Genomic DNA, 26,405 nt, shown 5'->3' with positions numbered 1-26,405 from the left:
TAGATGCCTGAGGCCACAATCCTATATACTCTTTCCTGGGAGTAAGCCTCATTGAACAAAATGCAGCTTATTTCTGAGTAGACATGCATGGGATTGGGCTGTGAATCAATTCTAGTGAAAGCAATTTTTGGCCTGGTTTTCAACCAAACTACATGTGACTGTGTTATTAGCCCTTATGGGCTTAAGTTTTGGGGTTTTTTAAAGTTTGAAATAACCAAATTGGAGCCCTTTGTGGATCAGAGCCATGTCAATGGATGGGCAGATTTAATCCTATATGGTCACAGATTCACAGCTTCCCCCCACCCCCATTCCGATCCAGCTACTGTTCACCAGAAAAGAAACATAAGAAACGTAAGAACAGCCTCACTGGATCAGGCCAATGGCTCATCTAGTCCAGCTTCCTGTATCTCACAGTGGCCCACCAAATGCCCCAGGGAGCACACCAGATAACAAGAGACCTCATCCTGGTGCCCTCCCTTGTATCTGACATAGCCCATTTCTAAAATCAGGAGGTTGCACATACACATCATGGCTTGTAACCCATAATGGATTTTTCCTCCAGAAATTTGTCCAATCCCCTTTTAAAAGCATCCAGGCCAGATGCTGTCACCACATCCTGTGGCAAGGAGTTCAACAGACCAACCACACGCTGAGTAAAGAAAAATTTTCGTTTGTCTGTCCTAACCCTCCCAACACTCAATTTTAGTGGATGTCCCCTGGTTCTGGTGTTATGTGAGAGTGTAAAGAGCATCTCTCTATCCACTTTATCCTTCCTATACATAATTTTGTATGTCTCAATCATGTCCCCCCTCAGGTGTCTCTTTTCTAGGCTGAAGAGGCCCAAACGCCTTAGCCCCAGCCCAGTAATCATCTCTTTTGCACCTTTTCCATTTCCACTATGTCCTTTTTGAGATGTGCCGACCAGAACTGGACACAATACTCCAGGTGTGGCCTTTCCATCGATTTGTACAACGGCATTATAATATTAGCCGTTTTGTTCTCAATACCTTTTCTAATGATCCCAAGCATAGAATTGGCCTTCTTTACTGCCGCCGCACATTCGGTCAACACTTTCATCGACCTGTCCACCTCCACCCCAAGATCTCTCTCCTGATCTGTCACAGACAGCTCAGAACCCATTCGCCCTATATGTGAAGTTTTGATTTTTTGCCCCAATGTGCATGACTTTACACTTACTTACATTGAAACGCATCTGCCATTTTGCTGCCTGAGTTGAGCTCTCATTGACTCCAGCAGGAACTTTCTCCAGGATAAATAGCAACCAAATTGTGAACGTGGGGCAGGGGTTAGGGTTAAACCCCCCATTCTCATTTGCACTTATTAAATACACAGTGTATTTATTGACTTGGATCCCCCATCCAGCTACTATTGACTAAAGAAGAACTGTGCCTGTCAAGTCTGATTAGGCTCGCAAGGTCACATGCTCTCAGATATAATAGGATGGTTTCCTGCTATTTAAACCCATTTCTGGCCTGGGTATGGAATGGAAACCACCCTGGTCAACAGTCTGTACAGGGTACCCAAGACAACATGATACCTGTATCCTGTTACCACTATGTTACAGCTGGCATTCAAAGATAGGCTACCTCTGAAACCCAGTGGTTGCCTACAGTCATCGTGGCTTGTTACCTGCAATGTACTTTTCCTCCATCAATCTGTCCAATCCCTTTTGGAAGACATCTAGGCCAGGTGCCATCAAAACATCCTGAGGCAAGGAGTTCCACAATTTAATTACAGAAATTATATTATTTCTTCACCTAACTATTAAACCTGAAAGCTATTCCTGGGGTGGGGGATTCTCTTGAGCTCTCATGTTGTTTTCCCGTGGTTGTTTGGATTGTCGTTCCAGCCGAACCAAAAGATGGTTTGCATCAATGGATTGCACAGATCTCCCCCACGGGCAGCATTTATCCAAGCTTCTTTTACTTGAAAATGTTTCCTGTTCCGCTAGCTGCCTTGTATTTCATAGTTAAAACTCAGGGCTTGGGTCAGGGGTGCTTGGAATAAGTAACTAAGGAGCAGGTGTTGGGACAGTGAAATCTCCCTACCCCTGCTCTGCCAACAGGAAGGATAAGATATGGCACAACAGAGATGGATATAATTGCACTCCTTGTCAGAACGAAATGATTTTGGTGTACTCCTGTCTGCGTGAGTGAAAAGGCATTCGAACATCTGGGCTTGGAGTGTTTTCCTGGCTAATGGGCCCCACACCTATGTTTTGTCTAAGTGCAAATTTATATCTGAATTATGTCAGTGCTGATGTTCCAGGCCCCACCCACTGTGGATCAGAACAACAATCCCCTCCCCCCCCCCAAATACCAAAATAAAATAAAGATTAGAAAGGCCAGGTTCCCAGATAAAGATAAAGACCACTGACATCCCGGCTATGAGCTGAGCTGCCCTTTGCTGAGTCAGATGGTCTCGCTCAGTCTTAACTGCATGCACGAACTGGCAGCAGCTGTCCAGGTTTTCAGGCTGTGGTCTTTCCCAGCTCTACCTGGAGATGCCAAGGGTTAAATCCTGGATTTGCATGAAGAGCAGAGGCTCTACTACTGAGCGATGGCCCCCTCCTCAAATCAACTCTGAATTAGAAGTTGCTTGGTGAAGATTTGTCTTAAAAGTTGGGGTATGAATATATGCATGCTCACATAAAGAAATATAGGTAAGCCCTGTTTACCCACGGGTTTGAAACTCATGGATTTGACTCATTGTGGGTCCCTAACCCACATCTGAGGTCCAACTTATATCTTCCGAACACGACCGGATGTGCCCTCTAGTCACATCCAGAGGTGTTCTGAGGTGCAGGGAGGCCGTTTGCAGCCTCCCCGTGTCTCAGAAGACCTGAAAGAGGCCTCTAAGACGCACTACTGGAAGTGCGTCTTAGAGGCTTCTGACAGGCCACCTGAGATGCAGGGAGGCTTCATGTGGCTTCCCTGCACCTCAGAACACCTTGGCATGCAACCAGAGGGCACTTCTGGTCATATCAGAATGTCCTCTGTGGGCCCAGCCAAGGATTCTGTTATCCACAGATTTCGGCATCTACAGGGGTTCTGGAAATTGAACCCCCTGCAGTTGCCAAGTGCCAACTGTTAGCAATGGGCATTGTTACACAAGGGGTTCATTTGTTTTGTTGTTTTTTGCCAGCTTTAATCCTTCTGGTGGGCAGGATCAGGTACTGTCTTTTGTGGATCTAACTTTCCGGGGGGTCACTCATTGTATTAAAGATGTCAGCACAAAGCAGGGGTTCCCAAAGTGTGTGTCACGTTGCAATGCTTTAGGGCATCATGGGAACACTCACAGTAGCGCCATGGGATGTCCCTGCTGGCCGCTCCTACTGTTCCCCTGAACACCCCCATCTTGGATCTCATAAGATTTGGGTGCTGCCATCTTGGATTTCATGAGATTTTGCAAAATCCAAGACGGTGGCACCTGGTTGAGCTGGGAAAAAGAGGCCATGTCTCAGGTACGTTTGGGAACCATTGGCATAAGGGGATGTCAAGGCTTTCAACAAAAGACTGGACAAGCATTTGCTAGGGATACATTTTGAGACATGATACCATGTGATATTTTGTTGACTTCTTTAGGTCCCCCTGGGATTGATGGGTTACCTGGTTTTAATGGTTCAGATGGAATTCCTGGCATACCAGGGCAAAAGGGAGAAACTGGAAGAAGAGGAAAACCAGGTAGAGTTGATATATTCAGTATATTCTCCTACATTGTGTCTCCCCATCCCCATCCACGTTCACTGGAGCAGATTCGTAAGGTTAGACAAATCACATGGTATAGTCCTCCAAAATTTCAAACCACTCATGAGGCATAGCTTCAACTGTACTGCTTCAATCTGGGGATAGAGGATAATGGGTTGGAAGGCTGTTCTATGTCGGAAATTCCCTCTGTGAGAGGAGATCATGTGGAAAAGCGGCTAGGAATGTAGCAAGGAGATGGAAAGTGAGTGAACAGATGCAGAGTGCATTCCCTGGTGGATAAACCAATGGTCTATCACAGGGGTGCCCAAACCCTGGCCCTGGGGCCACTTGCGGCCCTCAAGGACTCCCAATCCGGCCCTCAGGGAGCTCCTAGTCTCCAATGAGCCCCTGGCCCTCTGGAGACTTGCTGGAGCCCATGCTGGCCTGATGCAACTGCTCTCGGTGTGACGGCCAACTGTTTGACCTCTTGCGTGAGCTATGGGATAAGGGCTCCCTCCACTGCTTGCTGTTTCACATCTGTGATGCAGCAGTGACAGCAAAGGAAAGGCTGGCCTTTCTTTGTGCAAGGCCTTGAGCTATTGCAAGACCTTCATTCATATAAGAATACATCTCTAATATATTCATTTATGTAAATTAATTCAAATTTGAAATGTAAATTAATCCTTTTTTTCCCCTGCCCCCGACACAGTGTCAGAGAGATGATGTGGCCCTCCTGCCAAAAAGTTTGGACACCCCTGGTCTAACACAAGACGAGGCAGTTTCCTCTGTTCATATGGCTTACAGCCTAATCCTATCCACGCTTTCCTGGGAGTAAGCCCCATTGATTCTAATGGGACTTACTTCTGAGTAGACAAGCTTAAGATTGGGCTCTTAATCCTGAAAAGTATGGCATAAGAATGAAGAATGTCTCTGTGTGAACATGTGCAGCGTGCTTTTTCTTTATCATTAAATGTGTGACTTCCAGACAAAGTTGAGGCCCCCCAACCTCTCTTTTTAGAAAATAAGCACAAGTGCAGATGGGAAAATGTGGTGGTCTAAATGCATCCAGATTTTCAGTGATTATCCCCAGAGTCCATCATTCCTGCAGAATCCTGAAACATCACTTCTGAAGGTATCTGCAGTCTTTTATAACTATGTGTTTCATGTTTGCCTGCCAGGACCAAAAGGAGACCCTGGAGATAGAGGAGAAAAAGGAGACACCGGAGAAATTGGCTTACCTGGGAAGGATGGGGTGCAAGGAGACAAAGGATCGAGGGGAGCCAAGGGTGACAAAGGGGATGCAAATAACAGTCTAATCACAGAAGGTGCGATCGGAATGGTCTAAAAATGGTCTAATTCACAGAAAAAGACAGCATCCTCACTGAGTGCGGTTATTCAGGCTCCGTCAGGTCTTCCCATACCTTTTCCTTGGGTTAAAAACTGTTGCTGAGAAATTGGGGTGGTTTTTCAGGAGACGGTGATGTTTGGGGGCAGCTCTTGTGGTGGCAGCCTTGTTTTGTGGTAGTGACAGTGCTGCTCCCAGAATTCCCATCTCAATAGTGATGATGTAGTAGTGCACTGAGGGCCTGTGTGTGTGGGGGGGGAGGGGGGGTTTGGGGGGATGATGACAACTGGTAGCCTCCAGCTGCTGGGAGGAAGAGACAGTAGCAAAGAAAGCAGTGAAATGAAAAACCCTGTTTCATCCTCTCTTTTTCCTGGCACCAGCGGCCATTTGACTCCTTCCCTCCCAGGAGCGTCTCCTACAGTAGCCATGCCCCCCCCGGTCATTACGCAACCTCATTGCTTAGCAGTCTGAAAGATCTGGCACCTGGCTACGCTTCTCTTCTTTCCCCTTTGCCGTCCCTTCCCGCTTTTCTAGTGTCTCTCAGATTATAAGCAAATATTCCCAAAATTGAGCAGCCTTTTGAGTTCTTTGGCAGGAAGGCAGTTGTAAAGAAATGAAGTAAATGCGTAATTAGGAATTACGCAACTTCCTCCATCTAAGTGTCTTCTGTGTAAGAAATTGGGAACATCTGAAAGAGCCTTCAGTTCTGCTGCCAACCTTGCTGGGGTGGTGTTTTGCCAAACTTGCTTCCCAAACTTGGTCTAGACAACTTAATACTCACTTCAAGCTAATCAGTCCCCCTGGCTCAAACCCAGCTAGCTCTAGTGGTGTCTGAAACTACTGCACATGCCCGATCTCGTCTGATCTCGGAAGCTAAGCAAGGTCAGGCCTGGTTAGTTCTCGGATGGGAGACCGCCTGGGAATACCAGGTGCTGTAGGCTTATACCATAGTCTTTCGAGACTGAAGGTTGCCAACGAACAACAAACGAACGAGGTAGCTTGCCTATGAGTCTGCAGGGTCCCTCCTCCCAGTTCCCAAAGCAGCAGCACCCCCTCAGCTCTCTACCACTCAGCAGTCTCCATTCATTTAGTCGGTTTGCCAACTGACCCACAGCCAGTCTGTGGGTCAGTCCGCCAATCCGTTAGTCAGTATACTAGTTTGTTAGCCAGTCTGATAGTCCATCAGCCAGTCCTCTGTCCTTCCTTTCTCCATCCTATCCTCCTTCTGCTACCCACAAACTCTCCCTCCTCCAGGTGCTGCTTTTATCCCTGAGGGCCCTTGCTGTCTTCAAGTGGCTGCGCACTCCCTGCATTCTAAGGTCCTGGTGATAATCCCATGCTTCCCAGACCTGTCAGAGCAATGGGCCATTGTGGACGCCATACTGTATCTCCTTGAGGGATCTTGCATGTTTCCACTACGGGTAGCATCACTGAGGCTGCCTTGAAATCCTTGAGAGGTTGTGGTTCCAAAAGAGGCAGGGAACATCAAATTAGGATTTGACTGTATTTAAATGGAGGCAGAGCCTCTGGAAAAATAAATATCCTTGGGTTTTTCCAGTTGGATTTCTCAACCTGATCAGTGTGAAGCCTGTGCTGCTGGCGCTGTGCTAGGAACCTGCTGTCAGGCAGCAACTCTTATCTTTTGCTTTGCTAATATTGTAGGTGAGAAAGGTGAAAAAGGTGAGCCAGGGCCTCCAGGACCACCTGGTCCCCCAGGACCCCCGGGGCCTCCAGGGAAGCGTAAACAGAAACCCAAGGTTGAGGAGAACATGTACAGCGCCAAGTGTACAGGTGAGCTTCTCTTGATGATATACTGTTCTTTCTTTCAAGGTTGTTTCCCTGACATCTCCAGGTAGACCTAGGAAATACCCCCTGTCTGGAACTCTGGAGGGCCACTGCCGATCAGCATAGATAATTCTGAGCTAGATGACCCAGTGGTCTGACTCTGTCTAAGAGTCGCAGCCCAATCCTGAGCTGCCTGGCGCATGGGGCTGCCGTGCCACCAAAGTGGCTGCCATGGCATCCTGAGTGCACCGGGCAGCTAGTGGCGGCTCCTCGGAGGAAGGGGACAACCGCATTCAGCCACCAGGCTGAACATAACACAGTGTCACATAATAACGGACAGTGCTGTTGTGTCAGAATGGCTCTGACATTGGGAGGGGCTACTTAAATGTGTACCTGCAGTACTTACTGTGCCACCCCCCTGTAGCTATGCTACTGACATGACACATCCCTTTTGGACACTGCCCAGTCCCAAACCTGCTCAGCTTTAATTGTATGGCAGCTCCACAGGCCCTCAAAGCAGTCTGTCCTGCTCTTGCGGCTGCTGCAGTGAAATCACAGGTTTGCTTTTCAGCTTAGTGCCATTTGCATCTTTAGTGTACTCTTTCTCACTACTTGTTGTGTTGCTTTTCCACCTTTGGGTGGAGTGCGAGCCCTTCAAGCACAGCCAGAGCCCAGCGCTGTTAAGGACTTGACCCGGCTGGGCTGGTTCTGGAGTGGCTTACCTTTCTTGGAGTTGGAACGGTGTCGCTCGCCGCTAATGAGCCGATGAAGTGGGAACATGGCCTTCTTCCAGTGCTCGGAACAGAACGTGCCACTTCAAGGATGTTTGAGGAGGGCTCTGTTCTTGCCCTCCTTTGCTCCTTGTGCTATTTTGGGGCTGCCTGATAGCTCACGCTCGAAGCTGGCGCCCCACTGGTTCCCTTCCCTGCTGTGTCTAGCTTCTGTCTTATCTAACGAGAAGGAAAGGGAATAATGGGTGATGTGGGTTTCAGCAGCCATTTGCAAGGGAAGCCTTGGCTCCCGGGAGTCCCAGTTCTGGTGCCTAAATCCATCCATTTCACTTCTCTTGGTGACTTTGGGAAGCTGAGAATGGGGAGCTCTGAGGGGCAGATAAGATGTGGAACAAGAGGTCTAGAGTCAGATCTAGCTTTTTTTTCTATTTTAAGGCAACTGTGGGTGGTGGGCTCCCATTGGGAGCCGAGCACTGGTGCTATGGGAGTGGGTGTTCAAATCTTTCCCCTGTGCCATTCTCCAATTCCTTATTCCTCTGCCCAAGCAGGAAAAAAAGGCATGCATGTTACAGACACAGTGGGCGCTCTATATATGTGGGGGATTTGTCTCTCCCTGCAAATACTGAATTCTGCTGATAATGAAATGGAGGGTGGTGCTGCAAGTACTTACCTGGGACCCCTGAACACCTCTGGACTGGAAGTTGCCAGCCTAAACTGGAAATGCCTTCTGGAAGCATCCAGGAGGTGTTTTGAGGTCCTTCAGCTGCCAACATGGCATCTACGGACACTCAGATCTGTGGGTGCCAGGCTAGTGGATAAGGAGGGCCCACTATACAGTACTGGTTTGTTCCCCACTGCAGGGCTGATAGCAGTGTTGAAGGACAATGACGGTTTTATCTAATGAATGGCCTGGGGTCCAGGGTTAAACACCCATTTCCCAGTGCCACTGCTTTGCTCAAAATCGGTGCCCCTTGCAGCAGCTATTTTGGTTCATATTACGATCTAACCAACCACAATTTTGTTAGATTGTCTGAACTGGCCCATCGTGACAAACGAGTCTTGCTGGCCTCTCCCATTTGACAGTCAGGACTTGCTGATGTCTCATACATTACTAGATTGCCCAAAGTGGCCTGTCCCTGCCCTGGTACAGATTTGTCCCCCCACATTTCAAAAGTGATCAGTTCTTGTAACATCATTACTCCTTGCCTTGAGACTTCACTTAGTCCTGCCTCAAAAAGCTCAGATGTTTGATTGCACCCAACCTGATTACCTGAATATATGCCTTCTAAAGAACCTCACTTGGCAGGTTAAACTGTGGTCTCGCTGTACATCTGGGATCTTAACCAAGGTTAAGGGTACATACCATAGTAAAGAGTGACATGAACTCAAGACTAATTCACACCTTAACCTCTCTGATAGAAAACAGATATGATCAAGGCCACCTCCCTCTGTACTGGCTTACAAAGAAAGGAGCAGACTGCCCTGAAATCTGTAGACTCAAGAACCCAATCCGAATGGGGCTGCCCATGCCGTAATACGACGGGGCTGAAACAGCTGCTGCTGTATCCTACATGGCCAGGGAGGCAGCTGGAGGAAACATTTATTCCCTTACTCCATGTTGAGCCCTGGCAACCCCTATGGATGTACTTGGATCTGGACCAGCACAATCACTGGCGCGGATCCAAGAAGCCCCATGGAGGGCTTTAAGGCAGCATCTCTGCTGCCAGCCCCAACCCCCTTCTGTGTCTGAACTGCCCTACACCGCCCGGTTTCACCCCCTCCTCACCATCCCCTGCTCACCCCCCTACCCTGGAATGCTGTAGGCTCCTGGGGCTCCTCTGATAGGCATGGAGGCCCAGCGCCCACCCACACTGGTCTCTGTGCTGGCACCTCCCTCCTTCTGACCACCACAAAATACCTTGCAGCAGTTTCATGATGGCCGCCACCCTGACAGCCGTGCAAGACTGGCATTGCCAGGGAACAGGATCAGGCCATATGTATGCCTGAGGTCCCAATCCTATAAAACCTTCCAGCGCCAGTGCAGCTGCAATGCAGCCCTGAGGTAGCGGAACAAACATTCCCTTCCCTTAAGGAGGCCTCCATGAATGACTCCCTCCCCACACTGCAGGATGTAGCGCACACCCTGTTGGCATGGCTGCATCAGTGCCGGAAAGTTGGATAGGATTGGGCCCTAAGTCTGTGCTGGATTGTAGCCTGTGCTTTTGAGCTATACATTTCTCTATGAAGAGCTCAGAGCATATTTATCTCCTCTTGATGTCAAGTAAAAATTCCTGTAGTGTTGGTGAAGAGCAGAACTTCCTGCCTCCAGAGTAGGGAAGCCGTTACAGATTGTCTGCTTGGAGTTTTGTTTACATCAAAACCATCCCTTCACCCCAAAGTTGTAAGTCTTATCTGAGCACTGGCCAGACTTATGATTTTCAGGCAAACAGAAAAAAGTAAAAAAAAAAAGAGTCTCGCAGGGTTCTGGAGGCCTTGGATGAAAGCCAAGTGAAAACATCATTGGCCTTAGACTTTCTGTTTCTTTTTGGTAAAGGTTGCTTCCAAACACACATCCTTCTCTTAGCTTCGTCGGGAATGCGTGCGTGGACCTTGACTGTTCCACATAAAAAGATAAAAGTCTGTTTTAGAGTACTACTGCTTCTATTAATGAGATGAAGATATGCTTTTTCTCCCATGATAAACTAGTGGCCCAGTCCTAGCTAAGCTAAGAACAGAGATTCCACTGTTGTAAATGGCCATACAGTGTTCGCAGTGTTGGCTGCCCACTGCCGCAGCCGGCTACTTGCCGGAGTGCAGTTAAGCCAGCACAGGGGCAGGTGGTGAGAGGAACAGGCTGGGAAGGGGGAGGAACAGGGGTGTGATTGGGCAGGGAGGGGTTGGCTGGGACAGGGGAGGGAAGTGGTGGATCCTGGTGACACCGGTATGCGCCAGGATCCTATCTCCATTCCCTGCCCTCTTCCCTATCCTCCTCCAGAAGGAGGGAGGTCAGAAGGAGAGAGGAGGGAGGGATGAGGTCTCTTGTTATCTGGTGTGCTCCCTGGGGCATTTGGTGGGCCGCTGTGAGATACAGGAAGCTGGACTAGATGGGCCTATGGCCTGATCCAGTGGGGCTGTTCTTATGTTCTTATCCCTTACTCTCTTCGGTTTTGCTCCAGTGAAATGGTTGGTGCACATCCGAGGAGACCCATTTGGGCAGCAGTGGCTTGCACCAGGGTAACAAAAGTTCCCTTATCTTGAGGAGACTTCTGCAACTGCTTCGCCCCCCCAAGATCAGCGCATACTTTTTTGGTGCGGCTTCATCAGTGGGGATTTTGTGAGATTCGGGGTCAGCGAATGTAATGAATTCCAAAAAATGCTCCTCTTTTGCACGGTTCCATTATGAATTGCACGCTTTTGGGCAAAGCGATCTTCTTCAGTTCCATTTGAAAAGAAAGAAAGAACCCCAGCCCACTCATGTTGGAGGTTCGGAATAGAGGTCTGAACTGTTCTTCATCTCAGTGAATTCCTTCGAAACCTGCCGGCTCCTTAGCTATCCTGGGACCCTGAAAGGCTCTTGAGAATGGCAGTGGAGGCTCTGCTTCCTGGTCTGCTGCTAAGAGAAATCTGGTGTCTACCAGAGAACAGGGTTTTTTCTGTAGTGGCACCACACCTAGAGCATTCCTTGCCTAGAGGTGTTAGGCATCATCTGAGACCCTACTCCAGCCTCTCATGCTGCCATGGTTAGCAGGTCAAGGGGCCTCCTCTTGACCCAGAAGTTCACCTGGCTCTGGGTGAAGGTTTTTGTTTAGTCAGGCCCTTTTAAATATCTGGATCATTGCAAGCCATCTTTTCCTGAGTGAGACCATTGGTCCACCGAGGTCCGTTTTGTCTATAATGACTAGGCAGCTCTCTGGAGCCTTCGGGGGGGGGGGGGTGACATTTCCCAGTCCTACTCAGAAATTCCAGGGATAAAATCTGAGGGATAAAATCCCTGGATCTAAATTCCAGGGATAAAATACCCTCCCCTAAACAGAGGGACCTTCCTTATTCTGTTGATGCTCTTCAGCATCATTTTGATGTCATTCCATTTTTTTTTTAATTTTAGGGTTGAATATTTTACCTGCTCTTCTGTTTTTATAGCACTGTTGCCTTCTACAATATTGTTCTTAACTTTTTTTTTGTGATTTGTGCCCCACCTCGGCAGCTTTTAACACAGAACGGCAGGATAGAAATGAGAAGCAACCGTGCATTGTTTAAAAACCATTAAAAGAAGATAAAAAATACTGATCAATCAGTAACATTTCTTGTGTTTAGGCTGCCATGCTAATTAAGATTGCTTGTCAAAAGAAACTTCAGTTTTTTTTTCTTTCTCCTGCTTCCAATTGTAGGGGAAGTCTGTGCGATCCCAAATGATGACACTTTGATTGGAAAAGCAGCAGACGGCAAGGCAAACCTCTATCTTTGGAAAAAGCCTGGTAATTTATTTTAAAACCTGTGTTTGGTGATGATGTACCCAAATCAAATTGGATGTGCTGAGTGTCTTTCTCTTTGTTAGAATGCATAATTAAATCCATTGGAAGTCCTACTGAGATTATTAAATTAAATCGAGAATTTGGAGCATGGATGAGGGATCCGGCTAACAAGAGCGATGAAAGAATTTGGATTGCTGAGCATTTTTCTGGTAAGCCCAGGTTCAAATTCCCAGCCAGCTATGTGGGTCATATGGTGGCTGATGGAAAGCAGTCTACACTTTAACATAATTTCATTCTATCAAAATATTTCTATCGTGCCTTTTTCCTCGTGATAGAGCAGGATCCAGGGTGGCTGACATATTCACTTGAAGAGGGAAAGGTGGGATATAAATCATGTAAATGAATACTTTTTTGAGCTGCTTTATTTATTTAACACTCAAAACAATTTTTTAAAAGCGAGGGAACAAATCACAAGACAGCAAGGAAAGCACCATAGTCAACCCCCTTTGCCAAAAGCCTCCAAAGCTGAACAAAATAAGTGGGTTTTCAGCTGCTGTCAGACTACTGGCGCAAAAGGGGCCAATCTGACCTCCAGTGGCAGGGAGTTCCACACACAGGTTGCAGTCAATCTTTCCACTGTGTTTCAAAAGCCAGCGTCAAATCAGCAGCACCTGTTTGATTCTGTAAAGAGGTTTGCCTTAATGAACAGAAGGTCGGAACGTTTGGTGAGCACATGCCTCAACTTCTTGCATCCCTTTTTCTGTTGAATAGACAAGACAGTGAAAGAATTTGAAGACATAACTGCATTGCAGAACAACAGCTACAAGACCTTTGAGCTCCCGTGGGCCTATTATGGCTGTGGCCACGCCGTCTATAACAATGCTCTGTACTATCAGAAGATGGGAAAGAACATCATCGTGAAGTAAGTAGCAAGCAAATGCTGAGACCCTATGGAAAAATGCTTATGGATATAGCCTGTGTACATTTTACCTAATGGGACAAATGGAGGTTTTCAGTGGGATCCCTCTTTCCCAGCACCAGTCTGGACTGGCTCTCCCCCAATAAGTATATACTACAATTTTAAGGAGATCTTAAATTTTAAGGAGATCTCTGTTGTCTGGTCTGTCTTGAGCCCAGCATGGCCCCCTTTCTGGAATGCAAATGACCCTGTATGTACGGGTCTCCGTACATAACTGTACATGTAGGAAGCTGCTTTGAAGCCCAATCCTGAGCTGGCGCTGCTGGCGCTCTGCTAGCGTTAAGTGTTGCAAATGTGCCGTAAAGCATGTTCACGGCCCTCAGCACCAGTGCTAGCTCAGCTCCTGCGGATTACCGGTGCTCCGCGGCTTGGCAATCACATGGACCGCTGGGTGGCAGAGTGGTGAGTAGAGACATGGGGGGAGGGTGGGGAGGAGGTGTGTCAGGGAAGGGAGTAGGTTAGGAGGGAGGCGGGATTGGTGGAGCTCTGCTGCACCAGATCCTGACCCTCTGTGTCGGGTCTGCCTCCTGACACAGAGACTCTTGATTCTACGGCGACCCAAGGGGCTACTCGCTTACCTGGGGGAAGGGAATGAAAGTCTTTTTTCCCCAAAGTGCTGCCGGTGCTTCCCGGTTAGGATAGGATTACATAGGATGCTGTTACATAGGATTACATAGGATGCTGCGGCAGCCCTGCACTCCGGGCAGCATAGGATTGGGCTGCCCCATTGTCAGGCTAGGTGGATTCATATTATATACCCATATTATCTATATTCAGCTAGCCACTAGCAGAAGCTGCCCAGGGTTTCAGGAGTCTTTCCAGCTCTACACAGGGATGTCAGGATTTGAACCTGGGGCATTCTGCATGCAAAGCAAGAGCTCTACCACTTGAGCTACAGCCTCCCCCCACTTTGAATGGCAGAAAAGAGTATGCTTGCCATGTAGAAGGCGCTGGATATATCACCGCTCTTCTTTCTTCTTTTGCCATCTATGTACTGTTTGATAATAGCTCAACCGCAGCAGCAGAGTCCCGTTCTGGATTATTTAGTTCAGGTTTGTCAAACATAAGGCCTGGGGGCCAGATGCGGCCTCAGGAAGCGGTTTTTCCAGTCCCTGTTATGAACAAGATTTGCACACTTTCTCTTCTGTAATTGCAGCCAATGAATTTCTGTGTGAGAACAAAGTGCTTATTTCAGATATCATCTGCTTAATGATGTCACTTTCTGCTTCATGATGTCACTTCCGGCCCTCAGCAGTCACTGTGTTTGACCCACTAACTGAAATATGTTTGACACCCCTAATTTAGTGGTTTCGTGCTTTCTTCTCAAACCCAGGACGTTCCCCCAGGATTTGTTAATTTTGTGCATGCGGGAAGATGTTTAATTTTAGTGTTTTAACACAGGGGAAGCATTTGAACTGGTGAGTCTGGAGTGGGACAATCCCAATAAGATTGTTCCATCTGACTATTTTGAAGGTGCAGTTCAGGTCTCTCTCTCTCTTGTCCTCTGTACAGGTGTTTTGGAAGGACCTATAGCCTAATGGAAGTGTGTGTGCTTTGTATACAGAAGGTCCTGAGGTCAATGCTTGACATTTCTGGATTCGGGTGGAAAAGACCCTAATCTCAAACCCTGGAGGCCATTCAGGCGCCCAGTGAATGTTTAGAGGTCTAGGACCCATCCTGTTGCGTTTTGAGCTGTGCCCTCACTGGAAGATCTTCTGCAATTAGACAGTCTTTGAACCTCTACAGCGTACTTCTGTGCCACCTGCAAGGCTCAGTGTGGTACGTGGTCCCTGTGTAGTGCACTTCTGTGGCATCTTTTCATGGCTTAGTGTGGCACATGGCACCACCCAGTCGGTCTATTCTCAACTTCAGTGTGCAGGCTCTGGGACTGAAGAAGCTGAGACCATGGCCATTGTTTCATTAGAATGGTCAAGGTTTCAAGCTCAGAATAGCCTCTGCTTTCCCACTTATGCCTTAGCTCTTGAAGTGCAAGCCAGGAACAACAGTGTCTGCCTTTGAAAGCAGGTGTAAGATTCTCCTTGACCTAAAACCCCTTGGGGGGGGGCAAAGAATGTGAGTAGGTTCTTGGTTTCATCCTTAGTTCAACTAAAGGCACTCCCTGAACTTGGCAAGAGTCCAAGGTATCTCTCTCCACTTAGAAAAGCCTTTCATCTCAGCTATGGAAGATGTCATGGAGGAGGAGGTTTTCGTTTGAAGTATCAGTGATTAATGCTTTGCAGAAGACCTTTGAGGCTTCAAGGATATCTGTCTGGTAACAAAGACTTGTAAGCCATCATCAGATGCATTAAAAAGGGGTCCCTGGGCATGATTAAGATAGGCTGCTCATTTGTAAGTAGTATCATTTAAGTGGCCACACAAAAGTGACCTTGAAAGGGTGACATTGTGGCCACTTCTAGGATGACCTTTAGGATAGGGACTGAGTGGTCGAGTACATGGCATGCATCCATAAGGTCTCACAGTCTGCTGGTGTCTTTTGGAACAAACAGTCCTCTGCCCAAGCTTGTTCTCAGGCAGGTGCTAAGCTAGATGGCCTGACTTGATGTAAAACACCTGTGTGTGCCTGCGTGCGTTCTGGGATACATGCAGAATTCCTGATAAATTTGGTGTATGTGGAGCACTGTAGTGCAGTCATGGAATTGGAGACATTATGCGCATGGGGGAGAAGCAACTAGGCAGTCTATTTTGATGGTGATTTCTCCCTCTGTGTCCTGGTGTGTTGGTTGGCCACTCGCAACGGGGCAATGATGGAGAGAAGGCACATTCTCATCCCTCTTATGCAGAAGGTTCTGAGCTTAGAGGAACAGTAGGGACATTCTTAATAGCCTGCTTTGGGTGCGGTAACACAGAACAACTAAAATGCCTCCCAAATCTTTTCACTATTGTCACATGCTGCATAGTTGGGAGTGCATTTGGTGTTAAGGAGGAGAAGGAGGAACACAGGAAGGAGATGAAGAGTGCCACAGATTTATGGGTGACTAACAGGCACCATTTTTTCCCCGGCAGGTTGCTGAGTAAAGCAAGGAAGCTTGGCCTTTCCTCTGGTTGAGGATGATGTAGCGGTTCTGGAGTTGGACATAGACCTGGAAAATCCAGGTTCAAATCCCCGTTCAGCCATGAAGCTTCCTGAGTGACCTTGGGCCAGTCACTCTCTCTCTCTCTCAGCCTCATCTAGCTCACAGGGTTGTTGTGAGGACACAAGGAGGGAGGGAACGATGTACACCACCCTGAGCTCTGAGGAGTCAGTTTCAAGCAACATACATTCAAATGAGTGCTTGCCATTTGCTCTGGCAAACTGTCCCGTGGGTTTTGCTCTGGGCTGCCATTCTGCCTTTGGCCCTCATTCTCAGTGCACGAGAGGCGGTGTGTGGCATTGAGAAGGGGGCACCTGCACCTCTTGCAATATGTCCTTCAGTCAAGCACACTCCTGGGAAACTCACTGTGTCAGCCAATGGCAAAACATGTGTGGAACAGAGTGCCATACACTTGCCCAGAGAACTTCTTGAACTGGCACCCAGTGTCTTGCTGAACTCTGTAGGTCTTCTGTTGAATTGTTTCCCCATCAAAGGATTTCCAGAAAAACAGATGCTTTTTAGACAAGAGGCGAACCACTCAGTCAGCCTATGTCGGTGATTCCCAAATTTTTTAGCACCAGGACCCACTTTTTTAAACGACACTCTATCAGGACCCACCTAGATTTACCATTCTTTAAAAAAAGGAAAGCTAGAAAGAAATAATAATTTATTTTATGTATTTCTAAGTAATATTTATAAGTAATAATAACCAGAAAAAGACCCTTATCACCCTTCATGTACACAGGCTTGCAAACTGCAGGAGCTGAACTCTTTGCAGAGTAATTAGCAGCTATAGTATCTGATTCTTGGGTTTGAGACAATTAATTATCTGATCTTTCTATCACCCTTTGATGACCCACCAAAAATCAGGTTGCACCCCACCAGTGGATCCTGACCCACAGTGTGTACCACTGGCCTATGTAAATATAAGCATAATTTAGGGGTGTTGGTTGGATCTCTTGCTTGTAAAATCCATGTTTTTGTTCCTTGAGTTGCTTTGATATTTCACTGGGGCTTGAATGAAGTATTGATCAGGAGAACTGAAAAATATATTTGTCCCATCCTGAACTTTCCTCCTCTGCTTCTGCTTTCCCCTTTTTCAGCCCATTCTGCTTCTCTCACATGATTTCTTGGTGAAGGTTCTGAGTTTGTTACCGACAGGTTTGGTTTCAGAGCCAGAAACAGAAAGCACATTTGAAGTGGTCTAGCTTCTTAGATGTGTGTGGCCCTAATTGGATAATCGGCATTAGCACTGACCAGCGAAGTTTAGGGGCAGACGACAGTCCATCTGAAAACAACCAGGGATGAAAATCAGCTGTAAAAATAAGTCCACCTCTGAAAGAAACAGCTGTGTGGCTTCTTTATTTTGAACACAATTCACTATATAATTGAATCCAGGGTCAGTGTTTCCTCCCTGGTCAGATTACCGAGAAGGCAATGACTGTATGCAACCCCCCGGTGTTAGAGGGAGGTTGCTCTCTATGCCAGGTGCAAGGAAGTGGCTACAGATCTCTTGTGTGATCACTGAGGGTGCAATCCTAACCCCTTATGTCGGTGCTTTCCAGCACTGGCATAGTGGTGCCAATGGGACGTGTGCTTCAGTGGCGTAGCTGGATACGCCATACGGCTCCATTTTGCTCCCCCCGCTGGGATTGGCTCTGAAGGGAGGGGCCGCTTACCCACCCCGCTGCCAGCCTGAATGCTCTGCCCCCCTCCCGCTATGCCACTGGTGTGCTGCATCCTGCAGTTGGGTGTCACTCACGGAGACCTCCTCAAAGTAAGGGAATGTTTGTTCCCTTCCTTCAGAGCTGCATTGCCCTTATGTCAGTGCTGGAAAACACTGATATAAGAGGTTAGGATTGCGCCCTGAGACATTTGGGGGGCCACTGTGTCATACAGGAAGCTGGACTAGATGGGCCAGTGACTTGATCCAGTGGGGTCTTATGTTCTTAAAGCCCAATCTAGGTTAGGACTCCAGCAAGCCCAAAGGGTTAAAGCCCCTACTGTTCTTCCAGTTTGGATCTGGTCCCCTGCAGCTGCCATTTGACTAGGGCATTGTATGTTGCGATGTATGTATATTGTGATGCCCTGGGGCACCACCAGGCACTCCCTGGGTAATCGCAGGAGGTCCACTGCTCAGCAGCAAGACTACAGTGCAAGCCTAAAAATAGTGGCAGCAGGTCCTGCACAGTCAGTGGACCTGCTGCATGTGAAAATTGTGCACTTGAATAAACCCTCCCACCTGGCCTGGCCTCCTTACCTCTGTGTTAAGGCTTGTTTCTGGTTGCCAAATTCCAAAGTAAGAAAATGCATCACTGCCATTCCCTTCTGAGATCAACTGCTGGGGAAGGGTGTCATAGGCTGGGTGAGTTTGAGAAGAGCTGGACTAGGGAGTAAAGTTCCTGGTGGCTGGAGCTTTTGTTCCAGGGCAAATAGCAGCCACTGGGTGAGATGTGAATCGGGACCAGTTAAATCCCTGACACCAATGCTGCAGTCTTGACCTGCATTCTCCAATCTATGAGCATTGTTTCACACACCGAATACTTGCACGCAGCTTTGTAGCATGTGCTTAAAATAACTGTGCTTTGGCCCACAGCTCTACTTTCTCTCTAGTGTGGTTGATCTTAGCTGATATTTGTAATGTCCATTTCAGGTACGACTTTGCAACCGAGTCATCCAAAACACTCTCCATCGAGAATGCCTGGTCCTATGGCCGCAACTACCTCTTCAAAATGGCCAAGTCCTATTTCAAAGTTGCCGTCGATGAGAAGGGACTTTGGGTGATGTACTTTTCAATCCCTGATGAATACATCATGGTCGCCCAAGTCGAGGAGGAGACCTTTTCCATGCTCCGGCTGATAAACACCACTTACCCCAAATCCAAAGCTGGCCATGCGTTCATTACCTGCGGGGTACTCTATATCACCGACACAAGCTACACACATGTGACGTTTGCTTTTGACCTCTTGAAAGAAAAGCAGGTCGATGTAAGTTTTGAGTTCCAGTTAGCCTCAGTCACGCAGCAGATCAATGCAAGTTCAGAGGCAAAAGAGGCTACAGTCAGTCTTGCGATGCTGTCCTACAATCCGGAGGATAAACACCTTTATACCTGGGAGGATGGCTCTTTGATTCAATACCCCGTCCATTTTATCAGCTGAAGACCTCTGGACTGCAGTGGTGCACCCAACCTACTCGCCTTCAGCTTTGTAATGCGATAACTCACACTGGAGATCTCTTACCACCCTTTCTGTAAAATGCAGATCTTCTATTCAAGGACTATAGAACAATGGGTGGGTTCAGAAGTCATGTGAAACTATGGATTGTGCTCATCCAAATTAGGAACCAGCACCGTGGTTTGAGCTTCCAGACGTACAGCGGACAAGCCTTGGTTTAAAGCTGCTTGTCTGCTTCCATTTCCCACCTGCTTCCTAAGACTTGGCTTCCTAAGTTCACTCTTGTTTCTGAGGTGCAGTGATGCTCCCAAGGCAGAACAAAGGCCCTACCTGTAGCTTGTCAATCGGCTGTGAATTTAGACATTAAAGGGAAGCCATAGTTAACTCAAACTGTGTTTGCAACTCCTATTTTATCAGCCCCAATCTCGGGTTTCAGACACAATTCATGGTTTCAGACATATTTCAGACATAATTCATGGTTTCAATTCATGGAGATCAGACATAATTCGTGGTTTCGCTGGACAAAGCATTGTTTTGCCTTTTGTCTGAATCCTGTGTATGTGTGTGTTTACACGTAGGGCATCAGGATATGATGCCTTTTGTATCGTTCATGTATGCGTAGGTTGCATAGGCTGTTTTTGGCTTGGCTTTGGAGAACAAAGGACTCCTTAATACTGAATTTGATGCTACTCCACAACAAAAAAGGCTTTTGTTTCTCTGCTCTAGGATAGTGGGGGGGGGGGGGGGACTTTTCAAATGTCATGTGTTTAAAAAAGCTTCAAGCATCAAACTCAAACAACTCCTTGCAGAAGATCTGGCCAGTGTTTGGGCCCCATTTTATGACATCATTTGGAATTTTTGCTGTGATCTGGCAGGGGCTGTAGTTCAATGCTGGGGCACGTACTTTATAAGGTCCTAGGTTCAATCCTTGGCAGCAGGCATCTGATAGGGCTGGGAAAGACCCTTGTCTGAAACCCTGGAGTACTGCTGTCAATCTGTTGACAATCCTGAACTAGGTGGACTGATGGGCTGACTCAGCAGAAAGCAGTTTCCTGTGCCTGTGGTTAATTGGAGGGAGCTGCTTTATATAATGCATGAGACTGCTGGTCTATTGCTAGGTCAGTATTGTCCACGCTGATTGGCAGCAGTTCTTGAAGACTGCACACAGAGGTCTCAACCCAGCTGTACCTGGAGATTCCAGAGCTGGAAATAGATCATTTGTGTGCAAAGCAAATGTTCAACTACCACTTATGATCACTCTCTTGGTTGCACCAGGGTTGAGATGGTTAGGATTTCACAGGTGACTGTTCTCCCCAGGGCCTCACATGTTCAATAAATCTAAAATTGAGTGTTTGAAGAGCAGGTCAGGTATGGTTTTGATACCACTCAGGTTCTGATGACTCTCCCTCTTGGAGAGGAAAAATCAGTCCTCTGAGCCAACCCTTGGCATATTTCTTAAGAGGCAGTTGTTGAATTGAAATAGATCGACGTGACTGTTACCGGGGGAAGTAAATATTAATAGATGGCTGTACTCGGCAATATCTAACCAAAATCTAATTCTTGGTTGGCGACAGATAAAAAAAAAGTTAAAGGTGGTGGAATAGCAGCATCGCTTTCCATGGAGCACATGGGTCATTCCACTCTCAGTGCACATTTGGTAGTACTTTCCTCTGCCCCTGCAAATCCCATTTGATAAGATGATAGTGGGACAAAGGACGTGATCCCAAAGCAGCAGAGGTGTCAAGGCATTTCAGTAGGTCCAACACTTTTTTCAGGTTGGATTTCCCATAAAAGAAAAAGGAGCAGAGAAAAGACCTGTGTCAGGGCCTGCACTAGGAATGCCACATCTAGTGCAACTCAAAACTGAGCAGGTCCTGAGCCAATGAAAGGTCAAAGCGGATGGAGATTTAAACACATCTCTTGCTTGGTTTGTTTGTTGGTTTTAAACTAAATAGCTCATGGAGGGCATAGAGGACTGAAACCACAGTAAGCATGGATTTCAATAGTACTTGATTTTAGAAATGGGCTATGTCAGAAGGCCAGATGCAAGGGAGGGCACCAGGATTAATTAATTAATTAATTAACAGTATTTATATACCGCTTTTCAACTAAAAGTTCACAAAGCGGTTTACAGAGAAAAATCAAATAACTAAATGGCTCCCTGTCCCAAAAGGGCTCACAATCTAAAAAGATGCCAAGGAATACCAGCAGACAGCCACTAGAACAGACAGTGCTGGGGTGAGGTGGGCCAGTTTGAGACCAGGATGAGGTCTCTTGTTATCTGGTGTGCTCCCTGGGGCATTTGGTGGGCCGCTGTGAGATACAGGAAGCTGGACTAGATGGGCCTATGGCTTGATCCAGTGGGGCTGTTCTTATGTTCTTAGTATATATTGATATTGGCAACCTTCAGTCTCGAAAGACTATGGTATCGCGCTCTGAAAGGTGGTTCTGGCACAGCGTCTAGTGTGGCTGAAAAGGCCAATCCGGGAGTGACAATCCCTTCCACACCAGGAGCAAGTGCAGTCTGTCCCTGGTCTGTCTCCCTGGCTATGGGCCTTCCTTCTTTGCCTCTTTGCCTCAGACTGTTGGCCAAGTGTCTCTTCAAACTGGGAAAGGCCATGCTGCACAGCCTGCCTCCAAGCGGGCTGCTCAGAGGCCAGGGTTTCCCATTCCTAAGGCCTTCAGATTCCTCTTGCAGATGTCCTTGTATCGCAGCTGTGGTCTACCTGTAGGGCGCTTTCCTTGCACGAGTTCTCCATAGAGGAGATCCTTTGGGATCCGGCCATCATCCATTCTCACGACATGACCGAGCCAACGCAGGCGTCTCTGTTTCAGCAGTGCATACATGCTAGGGATTCCAGCACGTTCCAGGACTGTGTTGTTAGGAACATTGTCCTGCCAGGTGATGCCGAGAATGCGTCGGAGGCAGCGCATGTGGAAAGCATTCAGTTTCCTCGTGAGCGGAGAGTCCATGACTTGCTGCAGTATAGAAGTGTACTCAGGACGCAAGCTCTGTAGACCTGGATCTTGGTATGTTCCGTCAGCTTCTTGTTGGACCAGACTCTCTTTGTGAGTCTGGAAAACGTAGTAGCTGCTTTACCGACGTGTTTGTTTAGCTCGGTATCGAGAGAAAGAGTGTCGGAGATCGTTGAGCCAAGGTACACAAAGTCATGGACAACCTCCAGTTCATGCGCAGAGATTGTAATGCAGGGAGGTGAGTCCACATCCTGAACCATGACCTGTGTTTTCTTTAAGCTGATCGTCAGTCCAAAATCTTGACAGGCCTTGCTAAAATGATCCATGAGCTGCTGGAGATCTTTGGCAGAGTGGGCAGTGACAGCTGCATCGTTGGCAAAGAGGAAGTCATGCAGACATTTCAGCTGGACTTTGGACTTTGCTCTCAGTCTGGAGAGGTTGAAGAGCTTTCCATCAGATCTGGTCCGGAGATAGATGCCTTCTGTTGCAGTTCCAAAGGCCTGCTTCAGCAGGACAGCGAAGAAGATCCCAAACAAGGTTGGTGCAAGAACACAGCCCTGCTTCACTCCGCTTCGGATGTCAAAGGGGTCTGATGTGGAGCCATCAAAGACAACAGTGCCCTTCATGTCCTTGTGGAAGGATCTGATGATGCTGAGGAGCCTGGGTGGACATCCGATCTTGGGGAGAATCTTGAAGAGGCCGTCCCTGCTGACCAGGTCGAAAGCCTTTGTGAGATCTATGAAGGCTATAAAGAGTGGCTGTCGTTGTTCCCTGCATTTCTCCTGCAGTTGTCTAAGGGAGAATACCATATCAGTGGTACTTAGTACCACTTAGTACACTTAGTGTTCTTAGTACTGTCAATTTTTTTAAATAAGCAAAATTTAGCTGCAATCTCAGTCACATCTGTGCATTTCCCCCCCTCTATTGGTACACCCACTGAAAAAACACCTCAAATGGGTAACGTGGTGAACAGTTCTTAAAGTCACTTCTTTGCCAGTCAAGGATGTCAACAAAAACATACAAAGAAAAAGTTAGTGAAAGGCGCCTGACAGCGAGGAAAAGTGAATGGATGGACAGGTGGCAAAGGTAGCCTGTCAAAGGCAATTTGGGTAAAACTCACCTGCCTGGCACAGTGGAAGGCTCATAGCTGAACTTGCTGGGAATGTTAAGAGCAGGATCTGTGCCACGGAAGCGGGAACTGGTTGGTTGTGGGATTTGGGACAAAGTACTTATCTACGGAATGCATAATCAATTTATGGAATGTGTCACCAGAATATCTGGTCATGGCTACTGGCCTAGCTAGCTTTGAGAGGGGATTATAGACAAATTCATGGGGAGAGTAGGTCTGTTGGAGGCTATGGGCCATGCCGGCCTCCAGATTCAGATGCTGAATACCATGTATGCTAGGAAGCAACAGTAGTAGGAGAATCATTGTCTTCAAATACTGTTTGTGAGTTTCCCAGAAACACTTTATGTTCTGATGCTATATGTTCGCCAAGCCCCCAAGCCAAACCTTTGAAACGACCTTCCAGCATGGAACACGCAGGTATTTGTGCACATCGATTTATGTATGGGGTGGAGGTTGATCTTTATCTGGGAGAGGGCTGCATGGAACTTGGAAGATGAAATAGTTACGTTTTCACCTCCGCAAGCCCAGTGGGGGTGGGAGCTCATTTTTGTTTAACATTCATACACTTGGGCCAAACTGCAGTGGAAATGTTCCAAAGGGAGAGAGGTTTCCCTTTGTTCCGAAGGTCTTTTGTTTTCAACAGATTTCAGGATTACATCGGAGCGCAAGGTGCGCAGCTGGGTTTGAGTTTTGTACTGTGCTGTTTATTCAACACAGCCTTTAGGCTAAAATATGTGTTCTGCTAAATGTTTAACATGGCCTGTTGGTTTTTTTTATTTTTTATAATGTGCTGTGTGCATGCATGAAACATGGCAAAACCATGGGGAAGGGAGAGGCACATTAGTATCTTGCCCCTGCTATGGTGCCAATCTTGATTTCCCTCTCCTTGTGTGCTTACTACATATTTTCGGGGGGGGGGGGGAGAAATCTTTCATTGATAGCACAGGCCTATAAAATTGAGAGTCAGAAAAGTTTTTCCCAAACTTTATGGTGGTTTGATATGAATTTGGGGTGCCAGTTCCAAAAATGGCATCCGTTTTGCCCCACCGTGTCTAGTTTTGGAGATACAGTATAGCCTCTTTAGTGAATGGTTCAAGCAGCTTCCTCATGAGGAAGCCATGGTGTAGGCTTCCTCAAGAGGAAGCTGCTTGAACCATTCACTAAAGAGGCTATGCCATGTCCCCAAAACTAGACATGAGAGGGCAAAACAGATGCCATTTTTGGAATTGGCACCCCAAATATACCCAGGAATTGGTGTAACGTTTAAGGAAGCAAAATGTGTGTTGGCCTGTGTAGTCGGATGACTCCCTTCTCCAGTATAAATAGCAAGGGGAGGAACAATGGCCAGCGTGTCTTGGGTTTAACTTTACATTTTACCTGTGGGTAGGACCTGTGTGATTTTTAATTTATGGACAGCAGTTAGCAAGTTTTGGTGCTTTGTAAATGATGAAATAGCAGTACCAGGTAAAGGAATTGTCATTAATTCAGTGTCTGTAAAAGGTGATAAAGATTCAGGAATTGGGAATGCCATTCAATGGATGAGACAAGAACTTACAACACGAGAGACCTCCCATATGAAAGGGAATGGCTTTGGGTCCTGCATTTATTTTTATTTATGTAATAGATTTCTATGCCACCTTCCCGCCCCGCCCCCCAAAGGAGTACCCAAGGGTCCAGAGGGAACCTGGTGTAGAGTAGTGGCTCAGAGTCTGAGCTATGAACCAGGACTTTCCTAGTATAAATCTCACCTCCGCCACATAGGCAGCCTCAGGCAAGGCATTTCATCATGGTCTTAGCTGGAGTACAAGGATAATAACACAAATTTATTTTACAGGGTTATGGTAAGGATCACAGCAAGAGAATATGTGTGGCACACTCTGTACACTCAAAAAGCACAATAGAAATGCTAAGTATTGCGATTGGGAAGAGTTGTGGATTCTGTCCAGGAAAAATGTTTCCACCATCTTTAGCCTAAGTCCATTGCCATGCTGAAAAATAGAAATTAATATAGAACTACTAGCATGCATTGTTTCATTGCTTAAAGGTAGACTGCAGGCTCTGGAGTTAGAGAACCTAAGATTCAAAACAAGGAAGGAAGATGGAGGAGGTGGTAAATAAGAAAAGTATGTCTTCAGATCAGTTTCATACACCTAGGCTTAGATACAGTAGGTTTTAGTACTAAGGGGCTGTGCAAAAACTTCATGGGAAAAGTGGTTTCAAGAGAGATTTTTGGCATCCTACAGAGTTCTAGGATGCATTTGAAGGTACCATTGTCATGAAGCGTAAAAATTATCCTATGAATGCTTGGGCAGAAGGTCTGGTCTAGAAGGTAGAGCCTCCGTCTGCCTGAAGATAACATCCACAAGGTCGCCAGCTCGAGGCCACTGGCAACGGGCGACCTTGAAGCAGCTGACAAGCTGAAGCCGAGCTATTCCATCTGCTCTGAGTGTGGGAGGATGGAGGCCAGAATGTGAAGCCAGATCGGAATGAAACACCTGAATGTAGTGCTTCTTGAAAGAAAGAACCTTCTTTCAAATTGTAAAAATCCCTATTTAATAAGGAAGCCTGCCTATGTAAACCGCCTTGAATAAAGACCAAGAAAGGCGGTATATAAATACCTGTTATTATTATTATTGCCGGTAACTCATATACCGGCTTGTTTTCTGTATCTCTTTTCTACAGCTGAAACCACCTGTTATAAAAAATGTTTTAAAACCAGCATAATTAAGTGTGGGGCATTACATTATGGGCCTATTATCTGTCCTAGCAGACAAAGGTGCTTGCAGGAATCAATGAATTAAAGTGATTTACTTAGAACAAAAAAAAGAAGATTTAAACAAAACATAAATATGGTCAGTTCAAGTATGTTGATACAAGATGTGAAAGGAATTCTTCACGAATGTCTCAGCAGCTCATTTAAAAATTGTTTTTAGCAGTATAAATATTATCTATATTCTTATTCTCCCAGAGCAATACCTAGATGCATATGAAACAAAAATTCTGTAATGGACAAGTC

General features: G+C 46.9%; 1 protein-coding gene across 2 annotated transcripts in view; it reads left to right on the top strand.

The window, feature by feature from the left end:
• Window positions 1–19,647, top strand: part of GLDN (gliomedin) — a 31,758-nt gene extending 12,111 nt beyond the window's left edge. For both annotated transcript variants that reach the window (XM_066636051.1, XM_066636052.1), the window contains exons 4-10: window positions 3,606–3,704; window positions 4,886–5,032; window positions 6,715–6,843; window positions 11,957–12,043; window positions 12,124–12,249; window positions 12,812–12,962; window positions 18,765–19,647. In XM_066636051.1, coding sequence (XP_066492148.1) covers window positions 3,606–3,704; window positions 4,886–5,032; window positions 6,715–6,843; window positions 11,957–12,043; window positions 12,124–12,249; window positions 12,812–12,962; window positions 18,765–19,269 — 1,244 coding nt within the window. In that variant the 3' untranslated portion in view covers window positions 19,270–19,647. The remainder of the gene's footprint in view (window positions 1–3,605; window positions 3,705–4,885; window positions 5,033–6,714; window positions 6,844–11,956; window positions 12,044–12,123; window positions 12,250–12,811; window positions 12,963–18,764) is intronic.
• Window positions 19,648–26,405: the final 6,758 nt, after the last annotated feature.

Source organism: Tiliqua scincoides, chromosome 8 (assembly GCF_035046505.1).
Source record: "Tiliqua scincoides isolate rTilSci1 chromosome 8, rTilSci1.hap2, whole genome shotgun sequence".
NCBI classification, from domain to species: Eukaryota; Metazoa; Chordata; class Lepidosauria; order Squamata; family Scincidae; genus Tiliqua; species Tiliqua scincoides.
This window is presented reverse-complemented; position numbering and strand designations above follow the sequence as displayed.